At 37.7% G+C, this 20,260-nt stretch overlaps 1 protein-coding gene across 1 annotated transcript in view; it reads left to right on the top strand.

Annotated features, from left to right (window-relative positions):
- Positions 1–20,260, top strand: part of LOC104408760 (neuron navigator 3-like) — a 263,938-nt gene that overhangs the window by 130,088 nt on the left and 113,590 nt on the right. Inside the window, 1 exon segment of the mRNA XM_010018466.1 lies at positions 7,548–7,663. Coding sequence (XP_010016768.1) covers positions 7,548–7,663 — 116 coding nt within the window.

Genomic DNA, 20,260 nt, shown 5'->3' with positions numbered 1-20,260 from the left:
GGAATGCCAGAAACCCAGAGTAATAGACCGACTTTGATGAGGTTGCTTCATGTGTATCTCTAACTGAGAGCAGAATCTGACCCAAAAATACACAGTAACTACATTTCTTACAACTCTCAAAGGCTTTGTAATACTACACAATGATTTCATAGAGGAATATAAATATAACCAAGGATAAAATATCAAAATTTCCAAAGTCAACATATTTATTTTTGTGGACATATGGCAAGTAGAAATGTGCATGAAGCTGGGGTATTGTATTTACATTTTCTTGCTTTTAAACATAACTGTTTTCTGAGCAGTCATCACAGTGTATACACACAATTTTCAGGTGTGCTTGTTAGCTGCTAGATCAGCTTTATAGACCGATGAGTTAATAAGCAACCATTACCATTTAGACTAGCAGGGGTTTTTACAGCTGGAGAGAATAGCTAGGCTCTGTGACTTTGTACTGCAGTTCTTGTAAAAAGTTTCTGTATAATATAGTGAAAATACAGTGCATTTTATCCAGTGTCCTGTGGAATACTGCAGTATACTGCAATATACTACTGATCAATTTAGGCTGTTAGCACAAGGATAAGTAAGCTAGTGCTTTTCCTGGTTTGTTTCCGATACCTGCAGATATCATGTACTTTGCAATGTTTGATTATTACCCTAGATATTACTGTAGGTTTGCGAGTAAAAGAAATTAATCCAAAGAATTGCTTTAAAGCTGTCATGTATTTGGCTTAAACAGGGAATGCAATGCTATAATAGTTATCAAAACTCATGTTTTCAAGGAGTTGTGTATTTTATTTACGTACAGTAGATCAAAAATACTGTTTCACTAGGAGACTCTGAAATGATATATTGCACCATTCAGCTTGGGGCTTTGCCCTGTCTGATATCACATCATATTTTTATGCCTATTAAACACCATGGTATGGAAATTTCTATGGGATTATTACTTCTCTTCAAAGATTAGCAGCAACAGTAAGAGTTGCATTTGAGATAATCTAAATGGTATAATTTACGTTTTTCCATCTTCCTCATCAGCTGATTATTTATTTTCAAATGCAGTTGTGAATGTGTTATTTACAGTCCTTTATGCGTCCCCCCTGAAGTTGACTGCAGGGTCCAACAGTTATACAAAAGACTGAAGGAGATGTAATTTAGCTGCCAGAAAGCCTGATAAGAGAGATACAGCAGGAAAAAACAACAAAAAGGAAGGTGAAAGAGACTATAATTGTTTAAAGTATACCAGCCACTACTTTAAGTTACACATTCTTCTACATAGGAAGAGTTGGAGAAAGATGGAAATTGTGCCATCTGCCAGAGTCCCTTAGACATGTATTGAAGTGGGCCATAGAATTTAGCTATCTTCCTAGTGGTACTTAAATTTCAGATGGAGAAGAGTAACATCGAAGTTAGTGCTCACTAGGTTACAGTGAAAACAGGAAAAAAAGAGGCACTAATGAAAACAAAAAAGAAGTCTGAATTTTTCTGCTAAAATTTTAGTAAGAGAGTAACAGTTTAATTGCTCAGTATTTGGAGTTCTTAGCTTTCCTATGCATTGCTCAAAAATGTAATATAAGCTGTAATTCCAAACATTATCTTGCATAGAGCAGAGCTTATTGTATGCAATCCTTTCTTTATTTTTTATGAGCCAAATTGTATAAGTTTACGTTATTTTCACAAATTGAGAAATGTAACTAACAGTTGCAGGAGTAACATACATCACCTCACTCCATGGAGCAAATCCTTATTTGATGTAAATCATCGTAACCCTACATGAAGTATATGATATGCTGGCAATCAACTTTTGCTGTGGATTTGCTTTAAAACTGAAGGAATATTTCAATAGGAGAATGTTGAGTTGTAAGTGAACACGTGTAATGCAGTTTGGTTTTATTGACTCCTTCAGTAACCACTGTAGGAGCTTAGTGGGTCTCTTTTTCATGGTTGGAATATAGAATCTGAAGTGTGTAAATCCCAGGGGCTGTGGAGCTCAGGAATTGCTTATTTCCTGAAATGCTGAGAGCACAGAAACTGCTGCAGAAAATTAGCTGACCACTCATGATCCTGAGCTGCACTTCAGTGTTGTGCATCACTTAAATTTCAGTTCTTCAGCTAAATTTGTAGTTTAAAGATAGCAACATCTGGAAGAAGTTTCAGCACTGTCTGAACTGGGACATTGCAGAGATACTCTTTCAGTGTCAATGCTGGACTACAACAACCAGTTAGGCACTCCTTTCTTCCTGAAGAATAAGAAACTGGTGACTTCAGCTATGTAATAGGTTATTGTAGAGAGGATGGGGCCAGACTCTTCTCTGTAATACAGGATGAAAGGGTAAGAGACAACAGATGCATATTACAGCAGGGGAGATGCTGATTAAAAGTTAGAAAAAATAGTTTTACCTTGGGGCTGGCAAATTACTGGAGCAGGCTGTCCAGAGACATGGAAGCTCTGTCATTGGACATGTTCAAGATGCAAACAAATGAGGCCCTGAGCAACTTAATATAACCGGACCTGCTTTGAGCAGGTCATTGGACCAGATGGCATCTAGAATATCTTTGATTTAAATTCTCAAATTTTATGATCCTATGAGGACTAAAGTGTTCACTAGATAGAGGCAGGGAAAGGAAGTATCAGTATAATAAATAAGTATCCACATACTAAAATCTTATTCCTATCTTCTTTCCTATATGGTGATACTGAAACAATTCTATTAGTAGACTATAGCTTCAAGGGTGCATAGGAAGTGCAGAGTGGTGGCAGATGGGAAGGAGGATACAATCTTATTGCACCTCTGGAGGCACAGTAAAATTCAATTCCAGATGCCTGTTCAGGATGTTTTTGTATTGGCTTAGGGAAAAAAATAAACTGCTCTTCATGGATCCTGCAAACACAGCATCTTCAGGGTTTGTTGGAGCCATATTTATGTACAGTTTTAGTGACTAGAAGGTACTTCTGGTCACTGACTGTGGAGTTTAAATTTTCAGAGAAAGACATTCTACTAGTTAATTGTGTTTGTTAATAGATTCTGCTGCTGAACATACTGCAACTCTTTCTTTAAAAATGTGATGATTCAAAGTTACAGTACAGTGCTTTATTGATTTCTGTTATTTACATTCCGTTATTGAATAACATTCTGTTATTATTATTGTGAAAATAAAACAAATCACCACCAAAATTTTTCAATCATAGGTAATGCTAAACATTGTCACTCACCAGTTTTACAAAAACAGTGTTTAGAAAAATCCTCTCATTTCCTCATGCTTGATTGATTTTCAAGTAATTGTGCAAGAAGTATTCACTGTAGAGGTGTTGGCTTAAGAGCTGGGAAGAAAGATACTAAGTGAAGAAATTGTTATAAACACATATTTGATAAATGCTGAGTTAAAACAATAGCTTGATAATTCAGTTGCATGCTGTTTGTGATCTGAAGTTAGTCTTTTAAATTGCCATACAGACAAGTATGGCCTTATTCCTCTGACTAAATAACTAGTAAAATGCAGGATAAAGAACTAAAAAAGAATATTCTGTTCAGTTTTTCTGTCACTGGCAACCATATTAAACCTTTCATAAACCAATTAATTTTTATTTTAAACTAGCTAATCCCCATTACTCCAGTGGGAAAGTTTGTCCAGAAACTCACTCATCTCATTGTTAGAAATTGTTTAAAACCCACATGGATGAGATTGCACCCATTTATTACTTTCTTAATATTGTCCTGTAACTCACAAAGTTGTTTTCCCTCTTTTTGATTGCTCTTTTTAAATATGTGAGGGAATAATCTCATCCTCTTCCTTGTCTTTTGCAAGCCTAAACCGAAATGTCTCTTTTCTTTCAGAAGAGTTTCTTCTTCCCCATAAGCAACACAGTAGCCTTTCCCTACAGCTGTTCCCATTTTAACTCACATGTCTTTAACATGGGTGATCAAACTACTCATATTCCAGATGTGGTCCTGCCAGTCTGTTACAGATAGTGATACACATTCAAGACAGCTGCACCTCAGAGAGATGTTGGAAAAAAACCCCCAGCATATTCATCTGATATCTTTTGGAATGTTAAGTAAAAAACAAACAAATCTTTGATGTTATCTGTGTTTATCAAAGGTTGGCTATTTCCTTAGAGACAAGAAATGACTGACTGCATTGAAGACAGCTTATTAAGTAGTGTTCCAAATTCTGTTCTTAATTACTCCTGTACAGGCTCATTTTAATCAAATTGAATGAGCTTGTGCAGGTGTGATTAAGAGCAGGATTTGTCCCATTAAGTGTGTTTGATGCTGTTACAAATAGGTAGCATGTAACTCAGTGGGCTGGGGATAAATATATTCTCTTATTACCATGATTAAAATGGAAAATGGATTGTTCTGTTTTCATGTCGGTTGCCTAAATTAACCTGTGCTGCAGATGCACAGCACTGGAAGAAATATCAATGGTTTTGACTAAACTGAAATTCTTTTCACTTTCCTTGATATCAAAAGAGATGTAAGAATTTATTTATTTAATTTTTTTTAGGCAGTGGGCTGTGAATGGGTAGAGGATAGAGGATATTTATTAAGGCCAACATGTGAGGATAATGAGAACATCATTTACTGTTTGCTTGCCTAGAGCTTAATCTGTGCTGCAGCCCTGCAGAGATCTCTTGTATCATTCGTAGGACCTGGGCCTCCTTGTTTCTCAAGGGCTGAGGCTCCTATGTGATTTTGCCTGGAAGTCTTTCACCCCTAGACTGGGCTAAGTCTGACTCCAGAAAAAAGCGGTGCCTAGCTCATCAAGCACCAAAAGACAGGTCTGCTGTGGAAGTGCTGGCAGCTGGCACATCAGTGGGAGAAGTTATTGATGAGAGCCCTATCCCCAGATTCCTCCTTGGGGTACTCCTATCATGGCTGCCCAAGGACTGGGCAGGTTCCTTGTGGCCCATTGCTTCCACAATAAATAGCTCAAGTAAGCAGAACTTAGACTGTTGCAGAATTGACAGTCCTCTGTGGGATTTCTCTTGTTGCCTCAGATAATTAGAATCATTGATTTTTTTTACCAAATTGAACATAAAAATGCTGAATGAAGTCAGTACAGCAGTTTCTTCGTTATTTGTTTTGATAGAAAACCACATTTATTTTACATTATATTTAAACTTTCAAGTTTCAAGTAAGATAAAATGGACATTTCATGCTTCTTAGATCTGTTATTTCAGGCTGCTTATAAATTTAAGAAAACCACATCATATTTACATTTGGTTTATGTTTCCATGGTTTTCTTTCTACAAATTAAATCAAACAGTTTTAAATTATTAGTGTTATATGATCTTTGCTATTCAATACTTTTACCTTAAGGCTTAGATTCTAATATCATTTTTTGTCCTAGAAAGTGAATTTTATGCTGCAATTAATCACACTGATCAGATTCTAAAATTTGGAATGGAAACCTTTGCAAGTATCTCTTCTCACAGTATATTTCAACTTATCTTCCTGGTTATTGCTGAATCAGGTTTTTGAAAATAGAAAAAAAGCCAACAAAACACTGAAGAATGAAAATGTGCTTTGGTTGGTATTTGGTATATCTCTAAAAGCTTTGATGTGACCTGGGCAAGCAATGTTGTGAACAAGTGAAAACTTTTATTCGTTGTTTTTTTAAGTAAACAGATTCATTCATCATGCTGAAGCTTACTTCAGTAGTTGCTTTAAGGCACACATTACTTGTTTACAATACTAAATACGTTGTTACAATACTAAAAGCAACCTACTTTTTTCCAGTATTCTTCTCTAAAAACCAGCTCTAACCCCAAGCGCTCCATGATTTGGGTTTAACGAAAAAAGTGCAGACTGATTACCTTTACCATTATTGTAAGTGTCTTTTTTCTGAGATGTGTTTTTAGGCTTATAGTTTGCCCTGGACTCATCCAGCTCTAAGTCTCAACACTTAACCCAGACTGGAGGATTTATGAGCACTCATGGCCTCTGAAAGTGGTTTTCGGTTAAAGTAGACATACCCCTCGTTCATTCTGATGATTTGAAACAACATGGGAAAGCAGATGGGACTGTGGAATTTCAGTGTGTGTTCATTGCAGAGGGATAGAGTAGGCTTTTTTTTACTTAGACACTGTGCTCAAGCACCAAATGTAGAATTACATTCATGGTCAGTAGAACATAGTTAATCTTGTAACACCTGCTCAGCTTGTGTTTCCAGTAGTACTTTACAGAGATAAATGGTAGACGAGAACCTGAAACAGTTTTTTATAGAGCTGTTGTTCATTTCCAGCATCCTAAAAGTACAGAAGTTGATAAGAATGACCCTGCATCAGATCAGACATCATTTACGTTTCTGTTGCTCTCTAAGCAGAGTCGGAGTTAAATGTTTCTAATCGACAGATTCCACCACAACAGTGTTTGTGCCATTTTCCATATATCTTCTCCCTCAGTTACTCTATGAGTTACTGAAAAAATCCACTCAGTAGGTAGCTTTGAAGTAAATGTTAACTGGAAACTTATCTCATAAAATAAGCGGCCATAAAATTATTTTGAGAGATGCGTCACTGTTTTTATCAGTTATATTTATAAAATCTGCATTTATCACAGAGTTAAATATTTGTGTTTAGAGTATAGTTTGGAAACACTTTATGGTGAATTTTGAGAACTGAGCTATAAATATAACATTTTAAAATTAGGATATAAATATTTCACTAGTCTTAAGAACTTAAAAAATTGAGTGTGCTATTCATGTCAGGAAAGCTAGAAGAACTTAAACTCCAAAAGTGAAGACTTTTTTCCATTTTATTTCAAAAAGTGGCTAGTATATCTTTACATGTATTCTTTTACTGTATACAAATGTGGTATGTGTTGCTATTTAATGGCATTGTAGTCCAATAGTTCTTGTGTAAAATAGATGCTGTAGCTGTTCCTTAAGACGAGACAATAATTGTGATCTATTTTGTATTATAATCCATGTATTTGTGTATTTCTTGCTGTTAATCATTATGCAGCAGCAAGTAACTGTATTCAACAAAGGGTACCCATTATAATTTATCAATGATATCCACAGAAATATACCATCAAAGAAAACACGGGGTATTTGCTAGCAAGTTAATGGAAAAACTTGTATTATCCCATTTCCACAGAGTTATATAAAGGGCATTATCAAAAGAAGCTGCACATAGATTTAAATATCTAGGCCAGATTTCCATGCCAGCCTTGAATAAGCTTCTTCCCACATGGCCTTTCTCACTTAATATTTCAGCAATTACAAGTTTTCATTGCCTTATATATGTGCAGGGATGTGACAATTTAAATGGATTCTACTTATATCTGGTTGACTCTCTTGCAGAGAAAATGTGAGGAAACAAAATGGCTCCAAATTTCTCAGCATTAACTGGGTTGTTTGTGAAGATACAGAGTTCCTAGTTGCTTGCAAATTTTTGTAGCTGCAGTCAAGCACAGTAAGAATGTGACGTTCATGGTATTTTCACCATATAGTGATACAAATCTAGATGGAGGGGCAAGAAACATTAGTTTCCATTAATACATGAATGACAGATAATAATCAGTTGTCTTCCTTAATTACAGAACTCTCTCAGAAAATGACAGTACCTCTTTACCACCTGCTGACTCCTGCACCAGTCCTACTAAAATGGATTTGTCGTTCAGTAAGACTGCCAAACAGTGCCTAGAGGAGATATCTGGTGAGTAACAAGAAATCGGGAGAAGCCTGTTAACTTCTTTATTTACATTCATTTCTTACCAGGAGCTTTGCAATGGGTTGAAATAATACTTCTGACCTCTGTTCATGAGTAGTGTTAAATATGCAGAAAATTTGTGTCATGCATGGTTAGTGCTTCAAATGCACAGTTCTCTTACCTGAACTGGCTCCTTCTGTTCAGATATCCTCTTCATCATTTTGCAGAAACTGTTCTGTCATGAGTTAGAGTTTCAAATCATTATTATTTTTCAGTCATACTGAATGTTCCAAGAGAAGCAATGGAAAGTAGAGACCAGAATGTTTAACACTGCTGCATTTTAGATCATCAAATTAAATAGTAACATCAGAACTCAGATATAAATTACAAAGATATATTTTGCTTCTGTAAATGAATCTATATTCAGAAAATTAGCAAATCCTTACACTGTACCTAACTTTAAGGTACTGCTAAACTTAAGGTGCTAAAGGTTGTGTTCTGGAATCCCTTGTAAACCTGAAGTAAAATCCCTATTAGGTTACAAATGTGAGGGGATATTTTTTATTTATTTACTCATATTGGTACAATTCCTTTGAAGTCAACAGAGCCATGCTGATTTACATCAGCCCAGGATCTGGTCATAACTCTGCCTATGGATGCAAAAAGTGAAGTGTGTCACAGCTAACATCAGTACAGCAGGGTTGTGTGGGAGTACTTTCAAGGGGACTCTTTACCAGAGCTGTTTTGCTGGGGCTTGGGGTTTTGTTTTTTGTTTTTGTTTTGGTTTTGTTTGGTTGGTTGGTTGTGGATTTTTTTTTTTTGTTTGGTTTTTTTGTTGTTGTTGTTGTTTTGTTGTTTCTAGTTGTGGGGTTTTTTTATGAACATCTTTACTGTTATTAGCATTTTTACAAGAAAAAAAGGTGAAATCTTCTCCCACATGATTCACCTGTGGTTTTGCCCTTTTACTCCAAATTTTTAACATTCAAATGGATTTATAATGAGTCATGTGGTTCTTCTTGCACAGGAAATAATTCACTTAAAGAACTGATTTAACACATCAGTCTAAAATTATCTCCACCAGAAGGGAAATCAGATGCCCAACTTTTGTGGGACTGCCTTGGCATTTAGCTGACTCATACTGAAATTGAGGTTTTGTCCTGGTTTGTCTCAGTCCCTCTGGAAGTTTTCTAAGTCTAACATCCCTTATTTGCTCAGCAGCTTTCGTGAGAAACATGTCACCCTGAAACGCATGAACATGTGTTCCCTGGAGGTGACGCATGCCTGTTAGAGTAAAAAAGTATTTTTAATTAATCCAGAAAAAAGACTCATTGGTCTTGCATGTAGAAAGACTGTAATTAAGACTTATGCAAATCAACAGCTGATCCATGGAACTATTCAGAGAGATGCTAGAAAATAATATATCAATTAAATAATCAAATAATTCGAACAGGATATCATGTCTTCTGGCCTTTTACTGCTCTGAACAGAAAAGGAACAGCATCAAAAAGAAGAAAATGGCATAAAGGGCACTAGACATCAGATAGATTTCTAATCTGCTTATTCAGACTGGCATTAGTAGTTGACTGATAAAACAGACAACAAAGCAGAACCACTGGGAAAATGTGGTCAGTGGTTTGTTGTATACAGAGGAAAACGTGTGTCACTCATAATTGGCTGTTAGCAGAAAAAAGAACTAATAGATCAAGAACTACAATAACAAACAAGTTGCCTGCATTGGTGAACCATCACCAAGTCATTGGTGATTCTGTCATTGGTGAACCTGCATGAATAAAACCTTATGTGGTGGCTGTTCAGGGGAGTATTCCATGATGGATTAGCAATGAAAAAGAACAAGTATATTCTATTACTTAGAAACATCTTTATTCTGCTATAATCAAGGGATTATACCAGTAGTAGCAAGGAGATACGCAAGGGTTATTTTCTTGGTCTGGTCATGTGCATTCAGGTTGTTAAGAAATTAATCCAGTTCCTTTCACTTTGATACTATCTTTTTCCTGAAATCTTTCACTACTGCTATGGATGGGCAACATCTTTATGTTATCTCGGGATTCTTTTGCACCTTGGTAACCAAAACCACTAGCACAATATATTGATATAGAGTAAGGATCAATAAGGATCATGCAAGGGACTAAGCATTTGTGGAAACTGCTAAATCTTGTAGGAGTGCATTCATAAAGTGCTGTCACATGTCTATTGTGATTCTGCTTCATTACTCTCTGTTATTTTTACGGGGCCAAGTATTTACAGCTAAAGCTAACAAGCTCAGGACTAAGGTATCTTAGCCCATGTCATTGTACAAACTGTTTCTCTACTTTCAGAGTATTTACTCACTTATCTTTGATATTGTCTGTTGGCTGAAGTTTACTGCTCCCATAACTGGCCATGCAGATTGTATCAGGGCTCCTAATCCACTCTGGGGCAAGATGAGCTAAACAATCTTAAACTAATGCTGTAAGCAAAGCTGGCTCAAGGCTTCCCCACAATATAGGCAACACTCGGATGCAGGAAGAATAATTTTAAAAAGATTTGGAAGTGGTTGGTCAGGCACCATTCTCCTTGAGTGATTCAGGATACCAAATGCAAGCTGATTTCCTTGCTTTGGTGGACAGTCATGGCTCTCTTTTCTGTGCCCAGCAAGACAGTTCACTTGCCTTTGCTACTATCTCAGCACTCATGATGGGGAATTACACAGGTAAAATGAGAATCTGTAGGGGTAGTTTCCAGCTCTCCTCTGATCTGTCTTCCTCCCTATTTCTAAGAGAGTTGATTACCTTTAAAATCTCTCCTGTCTTCCCACTCAGAGCTAGTGAAAGGAGGGGAAAAATTCAAAGTGCAAACCTCAAGTTTCCTGCTCACTACTCTGCAAGTGACCACTTGGTTTTACTTGCACAGCCTTGGGAGAAGGATGGTGCTGAGGGGAGAGTGAGATGGTGTGGCTGGGATAGACCCAGAATTGCAGTCCTGGTAAACTGAGCAACCTCTTTATTTTTAGCCTGTCTCCATAAATCTGCTGTCCTAGGTAATTTGCCTCTCGGTAGAGCTACTGTAAATCCGGGTTTCTTCACTGTTCCTCTGTCTCTGCTGGGAATTTGTTCCAGATGTGATCTGAAGTGCTTTAGACTTTTTTCCTTTTTTTTTTTTTCTCTGAATGTTCCAAAGTTCAGCCAGAGCAATCCCAGATGTTTCCATGGTGCACGTGCAGATCATCAGTACAGCACACGTGCAGTAGTTGTAAGGCTTCCTGCACACCTTGGATCCCCTCTGCATGCACAGTGCCACTGATGCCCATACACATTAATGAGTCCTATTTGCAGGCACAAGTCACCTGCTCAGTAGTTTTGGTGTGCTCTGCATACAGCAGGCTCATGGTACATGTGGCATACAGATGTGTAGACTTCTGTCCAGGAAATCCCAGACAGAAATTTAGGAGTCCTGTTCTTCAGTCATGCATAAGCACTCTTTCTTGCATGTACTTTATATACCGCTTGCCTCAACAGTATGTATGTTTCTGAAAAACTGGAGTATAACTTTATAGACTATATCTTACTATATAGGATTTTAAAATGAGAATGAAAAGAAAGCCTACTAAAGTAATCCACGTGTTTCATGGTATGACTAGGAACAAGTTGTTCAGACTTTCTTATCTAGTATTTCTACTTGTAGTAGATGTGACGTTTATCAGTCTCTGCTCAAGTTTATTGGAGGATGCCAGTATGTTAATTATTTAATAATCAATTGTAAACTGTACATGTCAGTAACTACAAAGTATTATTTTATGAAATCAGTGATAGCGTTTGGCTTTAACAAGTATTTACATGTTCAAAAAGCTTAAAGCAGAGTGTTTGATTAAATAATTATTCATGAATTTACAAATATTGACTAATTATAAAAAATCTGAGGGGTGAAGCAGAAATGAAAGTAATTTTAAGTTTATAGCACTTAATGATAATGTAGTGTATAACACTTAATGATAATGGCCTATAAGGCCATTATCAATGGCAGCATTAGCATAAAAACATTGCTTTTTCAAGATTTTATTTTTACTGTGCTTAATTTTTTGCTCTCTGAAAGAAATAATTAATAGGTGTGGAAATAGTTTACAATTTTTTTTAAGCAAGCGTAGCTGAAGAGATTCATAATCTTGTGCATTTGCAGATCTATTACATAATTCATCTGTAAGGCTCCAAACTATGCACTGATACTTCAAAGAAAGTCTTACCTAAGAGCAAAAATTTGCCCTTGATTATTAGTTCTTAAAATAATTTTATAATTCCTTTTATGAAAGGGACAGTAAAAATAAGGTAATACGTTACACTGACTGATGGGTTGAGGAACTACCCCTTGCTGTTCTTGATTTAAACGTATTGCTGCAGGGTGGGTAGGGTATACATGGAACTGCAAGGTTAGTTGAGAAATATGCTCTGTCATGACGTTTGTGCTCCTCTGGTCTCATATTTTGTCTTCCTAGTTTAAAAAGAAGTATTTGCTTGTTGCTGTATTTCATCATTTTAAAGTGGAGGGATGAGCATTACAAAAGTATTTTTCAATTAATAAACCTGAAAATGCTCCACATTGCAATTTTATGTATTTATCAAATTGCACCCTGCAGAGAGATGTGGTAAAGCAGAAGGATAAATGCAGTGTTCTTCCTGCTTGGTCCAATATGTTCGTATGTATTTGCTGTATCTGAAGATGATCACTATGCCTTGTCTACCAAGTGAGGCAATGGGATTAATGAGAGAAAAGTTCATATAACCTTGTAATTAAATGCTGTAGTGTAGTGTTTGTAGACACGAAGGCTGAATGGAGGTTGTGTGATCGGTCTCAGTACTTCCATATCCCAGCATTTGACTCATTGTGTTTTAAAGTATGTGCATCATGGGCCCAAATCATTGCCCTTCCTATTAATTCAAAACATAGCAAGTGAGAATACTGTACCAATTTGAGTGTAAGTTGAAGTTTTAAATCTATTGAGTGGGAAAAGAGTGAAGTTGCCCTTCGTTTTGCAAATTCCCGTGTGTGAATGCAGCTCTATGAAGCCTTTCTGTCAACCTCAGCAGCTTCCTCAGCCCTGCTGAACATTCTGTTACAGCCTCATGGTGCCAGCAGCATGTACTGGTGTGGGAGCATGCAGGCAGAGCTGGAGTTGGGGGAGCATGGCCCTCAACTGGGACCATGTCAACATCCACACTGGTGCACGGGGCTCTGCTTCAGGCAGGCACTGACATGTGCATGAAAGCCTTTTAAGGGCCCATATGCCACTGCAACTGGCAGACCCTGGGAGTAAACACAGCAGTCTTCTGTTTTGTTTCTGTGCTGAAGAAGTGGCAGGCATTGAATATTTGGGATGATTTTGTACTTGGGCTGACGGAGCATTCTGCTTGTCTCCTCTGACTTTGTGGACTAGGTGGGAAGGGGAGTGGTATCTCCTTTTGTGGACCATGTCTTTCTAGGATTGTGTCAGTGATTTAATATGGAAAACCATCATTGCTTAAGACTACTGAATATTTTTCTAGATTAATTCTGTGTTTATGTGGGTTATGTAGGAAAAAATGTACCTTTCCTTTAAAATTTCCAAGGTTCCCCCCCCTTTTTTTCTTTTTTTCCCCTTATATATTCAAAAAGTGCAAACTGAGCTGGTGAAAAGCAAGAAGTACACTGAGGCTTCTGTTAACATCTGTTTATTCATACAGACAATCTGCAAACAGTCTGTAATTCTTAGGGTGGCATTTTTAAAGGTTACTTTCTTGTCAGTTTCTCAGGTAGGGATTTGTGATGAGCATATTTTCACACTGACAAAAGCATTATATTGGTATACAACAATGTTCATAATTGTAGATTTCTACATAATGTGTTATGAAATTAATTGCCCCTAGATAAAAAGTTTGTATCCAAAAATTAGAATGAAATTCACCTAATTCTTTATTCACCTGTCTCTTATTTCTGAGACTGCTGTCTTTTCCTCTGTAAGAAAAGGTATATTTAAATTTAAGTCTTTTTTCTCTCCTGACAATGTATTTAAAAACATTTGGAACTGGTGAACTTAGTTCAGACATGATACTGAGTTGTTTTATAAAAAAAAAATTCCTATTCCATTTATAGGCTTTCCTCAGATCATGAAACAATGATTTTATTAGAGCTTTTTAATTCCATACTAGCCTCTGAATATCACAGAGATGCAAACAAGATATATATTTTTAAGGAGAAAGAATGAAATTATTTCATTATAAAAGGAAGTATTTCCTTTTATAGGTCACCTTACTGGTTAGGTACTGTTCTGATCCAAGTTTTAGCTTATGATCTTAAATTTTATTTTTTTTTATTTAGAGCAGAAATTGCAAGACTGAAGGTCCATTTGCAAATCTGCTTTTAGCTTCCTGCACTGGGAGTAGCAGTGATAAGGAAAAAATAGTTTGTCATCCTTACCTTTTGGGGAGAAAAATAGGCTTTGTCTGTGAGCTAGGTCTGTTACTGAAGCATCCCAATCAGGTGAAGCTGTGTCTCGAAACCTGTGGCACTGTAAACTGGGCAGAAGCTTCTGTGTCTCCGGTTTAATTCACCAGGATGTTTGCTGCCATGGCAGCCAGCAGCATTCACTGCAATAGCAGAGAAGAGTCATATATCTGTGAATGCAGGTTGAATACTAAAATGTAAGGAGGCTTGTGCAGAGCTTTGCTTCAGTGGTTAATTTTGGCTCTTTATTGAGCTCTGACGTGGAGGCTGTACTTGCAGTTCTGTGTCAGCCCATCTGAAGTGAAGAGCCGTGCACTGGGATCGGTCATGATCTGGTGAGAGGAGGGGGGAAGCCCAAGACAGCACTTGTGCCTACTTTGGATTTCAGAAGGCAGCAGCTGTAGACAGAGATGCAGGCCCACCGCTCCGACGAGATTGGTGATTGGATGGAGAAGGGAAAAAATAGTTGGCTTTTGGGATTACTTTTTTGCTGGAGCAGAGTGTTTGATCAACTCTCTTCTGCTTGAGAGAAATCTAAGTGAAAATGACTGTAAGTACTGCAGATTAATGTGACGGGAGAGAAGTGGCTTAGCAGAGTCAGCAGTGTAATTTTAAAGAAAATGACTGTGTCTGTCTAGTCATTTCCAGTACGTACACTGCATGTTTGAGCTGTGCCTTTCATTGCAAGTGCAAGTATCTGCTACCTGGGATGTGCAGCGTGCAGTGCTGGAGGGATCACCTCCCAGACCTTCCTGAAGAATTGAACTGCTGTCTGTCTCAGAAATATGAAATCTAACTGAGGTGAAGCCCCAGCTGGAAAGATGCAGCGATCTGCTGAACTGTCAGTGTTTAAAGGCAAGGAGGTTAGAAGAGGGTGTGTTCGTCTTCAGAAGCAGAAGTCTCTAACCAATCTCACGCTCATCAGTGAAGGGGAGAAAAGGCGATACTCATACAGGGAAAACTGGTTTGGAAACGCCTCCAAGTCCAGCCAGAGTTATCATCAACAGGAGGCAGAAGCTGGGTGCAGAGGCTCCCTTTCCAGGGCACCCTCACGGTCAGTGCACTCTATCTGCCACTCCAGCCTCACTGCATCCCAAGCGTTCCAGGCAATAGCACCTGCTGGAAGCAGGATGCCTGGGAGGTCCTCAGGCCGGCATACAGGTGGAAGCTTTGAGATTGACAATGAGGACAGGGGAAAACCAGATGATGAAAATGCATCTGGCACATACCATTTCCCCAGCAGGAACTGGGCAGAGGAGGAGGAGGAAGGCTGTTTGCGTGAAGGGACCGCACATCTGGATGAAGATGTCATAATAACAATGCTGGGGGACCTAGAACAGGTCCTTTATACTGATATTTTAGGTAAGTTAACTGGCTTGACATCACAAAGGGCAGGAGGAGACCCAAGTGTTAGCACATATCTACATGGAGCACATTTTTTATCTTGATGGTGATTTCATGAGACAGAACTGTTTTTATTTGCAACAGTATGCAAAAGTAGGGTCCAGCCATTTCTTTCTTGTTTGCATACTCTTACCTCTAAAGACTATGAAATGAAGTCAAATGTCTAAATCACTTTTGATGGGTGTATGGGCAGGAGCAGCCTGTGAATAATTGAGCATAGTTTGCTTAGCTTTTTGAAAAAAATAATCTGTAACATTTAAGAGCTATTAGTTTACTCATAAATAATTTAATGTTGATGACATTTGTTCTCATGAATTTAAAGTTACAATCTTGAATCCAAGGACTGGTTTGGATGGAAAATGTCTTGGCCTACCTATAAACTGTCTCTCTGGTATTGTTTCCCCCTTCCCACCCCGCAGGTAATTTCACCCCTATATATGGAATTATGAGTGCTGGGGTTTCAGTTTAGTTTAAAAAAACAGTTTTGTTATATCAGTGCATGCCAGTGAGTATTTGAAATCCACAGCCATAGGTGCTTCAAAAGGCTTCTGTTTTACTGGCTTTACTTTTCATCTTTCAGCCCTTTATATGAGTGCTCAAAGTGTTCATATCCAAAGCTTTGTTCTTCAGCCAGCCAAATGGTTTAAGTGGCTGCTTGCTTTTCCAAGGTTATATAGCATGTGTCTAGCCTGGAGCTTCTTTGCTGGTGGATATGTTAGCCCTGATTGTGTTTAAACATTCAGGATAAAATTTTTGCTGTCTGTGTAATGTAAAAAGCTATCATCTCAAAATAACAAAGAAACAAGGATTCTCTTTTTATGCATGCCTTTTATTCTTAGACTGTACCAGTACGCTAAAAGGGGCTTCTCCTAGAGATTAGAGGCTTGTTAGTAAAGGAAGCTGAGCTCTCCAGCTGCCCCTGCTCCTCTTCAGCTGTGTGTAAGCCTCAGTTTCCCCACCTGCAGAGTAAAACCGATACTTTCCTTTGTGAATAGAGTTAATATCTGAGAGTGGGCACTTCTGTGGAGAGCTGCTTATTATTTGTAAATCTTTTTATTAAAATCTGACAATGGAATTATCATTCTCCCATTTATCTGCTTTGGGCTGTAATTACATGTGCAGAAGTACTGAAATTATTATGAATGGTATTATTAAATGCTCAATTATGGGTGAGCTTCAGAAATGTGAGTGTAAAAGTTTAACAAAGGTACTTAGTAATTTCTGTTAAATGTTTATTTTGATTTCCTGTGTATGTATCTCACACAATGGAAGAAATTAATGTGTTCTCTAGAAATTTACTGAAGGAACCTGTAATGGTTCGCTGTTTACAAGCAAGAATTTGGGGATAATCTTTTGGAATATTCATATTTAACATAAATGATGAAGCTACAAGTTACTTGATATTTCCTGGGTGGTCAGTAAAATATTTGCATCAGACTTTCTTGTAAGAGGAACTGAATTTTGACAGAAAGTTTCAGGGTACCCTGTTTTAGTCTTATCCCAGTCCCTCCATGTAGGAAATAGAATGGCTCTTCTTGAGTGTACAGACCAGAATCACTTGATATAACAAGCCAGGGCACATTTCTGATATGTTAGGTCACTCAAATATGGATAGACTCTATGATGGCAGTGGGCCATAGTAGTAAGCAACAAGGTGCCTGGGAGAGTCTGGGCTCCCTTTGAACCCATACAGTGTCCCCCGATCCTGCTGCAATAAGCACTGTAGCGTCTCTTCTAGCAGGCACAGTATAGCTAACTTTCAGAAAAAAAACCCTCATTCACCATCACTATGGTGCTCTGCACAGGAGGCTTGATGTAGATGGGGAGCCACAGTGCTGTCCTGAAAATCTAGGTAATGTCAGATGCAAGTTAGGTCTGAGGATCTTGCTCACAGTGCAGAAAATCTCTCAATCATAGCGTTCAGCTGTTTATACTTTATGACTTGTTCATCTATGGTGCAGCATGAGTCCAGTGACACAGCCTTAAGGATGGAAAGAAAAAAGAACAATTATTTTAAGACAATTCCAGTTATGAGGATTTTGTATGTCGTACTATGTAATATTTTAAGATCATCAACCTCCAGTTGTAGAGTTGTAGCTTTTTTTTTTTTCGAGGAAAAAAAAAAAGAAGGTGGAAAGGTTTTGAAATTACCCTTTGTGCCACTGAAACATCAAAAGAGATTAAACCTCAAATTTTTTCACCTCTGCAGGATAGATTAACAGCACTTTTATGGTATAATTTGTCAGAAAGTGAAATATTCTTCTCTGTAAAAACATATTTGGGCAGTTTGCCATATATATGTATCTTTTTTTCTTTTTTTTTTGTGTTTTTTTTTTTTTTTGTATTGCAATTATACCTTAAGGCTTTGTTACGGTATTTACTGTACAATGTATATTAAAAAAGACAGTTGCTGTCATTTTTGCTGCAAGAATTCCTGGTGTTAACATTCAGCAAAGGACAACTGACAAGGATAAACAAGGAAGGAAAAGGGCAAAGTCAGCGCACGTATGAATTATATTCAGTTCCTCAAATAAATATAAAGGCAAAGTATTGTTTTGCCTTTAATTCTGCCTGCTTACATCCTGGAATTTGTCTTTTGGTGTATAATAGAAGATTGTCTTTTGCCGACAAGCTACTCTTTCACCTCTGGTTTGAGGCAGGGCAGGTAACATACAGGTCCTGGGTCTTTCCCATATAGGTATTGTAGCAGGAATACAATGTGCTCCTAGAAGTGAATTTGAATGCATTTGGCAGATGGAGGGTGGGGGTAAAGGGGCAGGAGGGGAAGCAAAAAGCAGTGACAGTGAGGAACTGAGTGCATGTAGGCAACTGCCTGGGAACTGTCTAGGCTTTCAACAGCAGGTTCTGTCTAACAGGACTTTATGATCTCCATCTTAGCCTTGGCACGAGCCCTTGTTCCTCACAGGAGTCCCAGGATGGTGCAGAAACCTCTGCAAACAGTACATGGGATCCACGAGTACTTTGATCAGCCTGTAACCCCATGCCTTGCCTTCACCCTGTTGGGTGTTGAGCCCACTGTCAGTTCCATGGTGCTAACCAGAGATTTATGGACTATTGTATCATTAAATCACTGACAAATTTATTTGGAATGATTAAAAAAACAAGCAAACAGCAGTTCCTGAAGGGCTGTTTGGCTGCAGCAAAGAGGACAGCAGACACAGCTGGGGCAGAGTAGGTGGGAAAATCTCAAACTGGCATTGCTGTGAAAGCTAGCTTGACACTGAGCCACAACTGCTGGGTACATTGGCTAGTACCATGCATCACTTGCCTATCAGGGAAGAAAAAAAAGGGCGAATGGAATGTATATGGAATAATTTCTTTTCATTTAATGTCAGGAGTTGGGATTTTTTCATAACCTGCCTGCAGAATGTTTGGGTGATAGGACCTGGTTACAGAAGAGGGTACAGTAGCAATTCAGTTTGTCAATGAGCTCAAAGGCTTCATCCTTTAGTCCAAACACAAAATTAATGAGCTTAAGTGAACCATTGCTTAAATATACTTTGCTTCTGCATGTTCTCCCTTATTTTCAAAATAAATGTTATTTTAAATGTTAACCCAGTGCTTTCTGTAAACCAATGTTAAACCCATACTTGTAGTTCTGCTGCAAGTCAACCTTTTTCCTATGTCTTGAAACAGATACCATATTGAGATGTTTTACTGTAGCAGAATGTTTTCAGTAGGACTTTGTTTTGTTTGGTTTTGTTTTACTGTTCCAGAATGCTTTGTTAAATATAAAATTTTCATTGTTTCTGGACCCATGTTGAATGTTTCCCGGTTCTCTGTCCCATGCAACTTTTCTTGAAAGCTCTACATTAAGGTCTCCTCCTTCCTTTTTTCCCAATTCATCTACTCTGCAAAGGATGCCATCTTTCTTTTGTTTTTTTCCCTCTTCCCAAACATCTCCTATCTGTTGTGGGGGTTTTTTTCCACTTAGATGGCACACCATGCTTTTCCTCAGAGACATCACCGTTGTTGATTTTATATCTTCTATAAACTCACACACAAACCTGGGAGGAGGAAGGGTGATAACAGAATGAAAAATACAGCAACACTCTGCATGTGTAGTTTACAATTTACAAATAGGAAATATCATAGTTCTATCTGGTATTTTGACTTGGCTTGCACTTCTAATCTTGATTTTTGTGTGATGTTGAGTTTAAATTCACTAGACTGTTAGATGTATTCAAAGGTGAAACAGTTTCTTGATGTCATAAGGATTACAAAATTAGGTTAAAAGCTTGTTCTGGATGAGAATGTTGAAATTTAGAGTTAAGCATTAGAGATAATTTAAGTGGTTACACAATACAATTCTTGATGAATTTCCAGAATGAGAAGTAAAATTGACTGAAGGTGAGGTATAACATGAAATTTATCATTAATAGAGTCATGACTTCTGGAGGGTTGCTTTGAGGCTTGTTATATTTTCCTTTTGTAACACATGTTATACAACTTTTTTCTTTTCTCCTTCTTGGGGATGGAGGGGTATGTTAATCATCTGAAGTAAACATTATTCATGATGTTCCAGGTGGAGTTCTGCAGGCTTCACTATTCAAGATACCAGTCTAGGCTTTCACAGTGGATCTCTGCAGGCTCTTAAAATACTTAATTGTATAAATGACACATGTGCTTAAAGAGTTCAGATTTTCCCCATGAGAAACACTTGTTTTATATATATATATACACATATATATACATTTATATTAT

The sequence above is a fragment of the Nestor notabilis genome, unplaced genomic scaffold (genome assembly GCF_000696875.1).
Source record: "Nestor notabilis isolate BGI_N333 unplaced genomic scaffold, ASM69687v1 scaffold287, whole genome shotgun sequence".
Lineage (NCBI taxonomy): Eukaryota > Metazoa > Chordata > Aves > Psittaciformes > Psittacidae > Nestor > Nestor notabilis.
The sequence above is the reverse complement of the archived record's forward strand: the minus strand, read 5'-3'. Positions and strand labels throughout refer to the sequence as shown.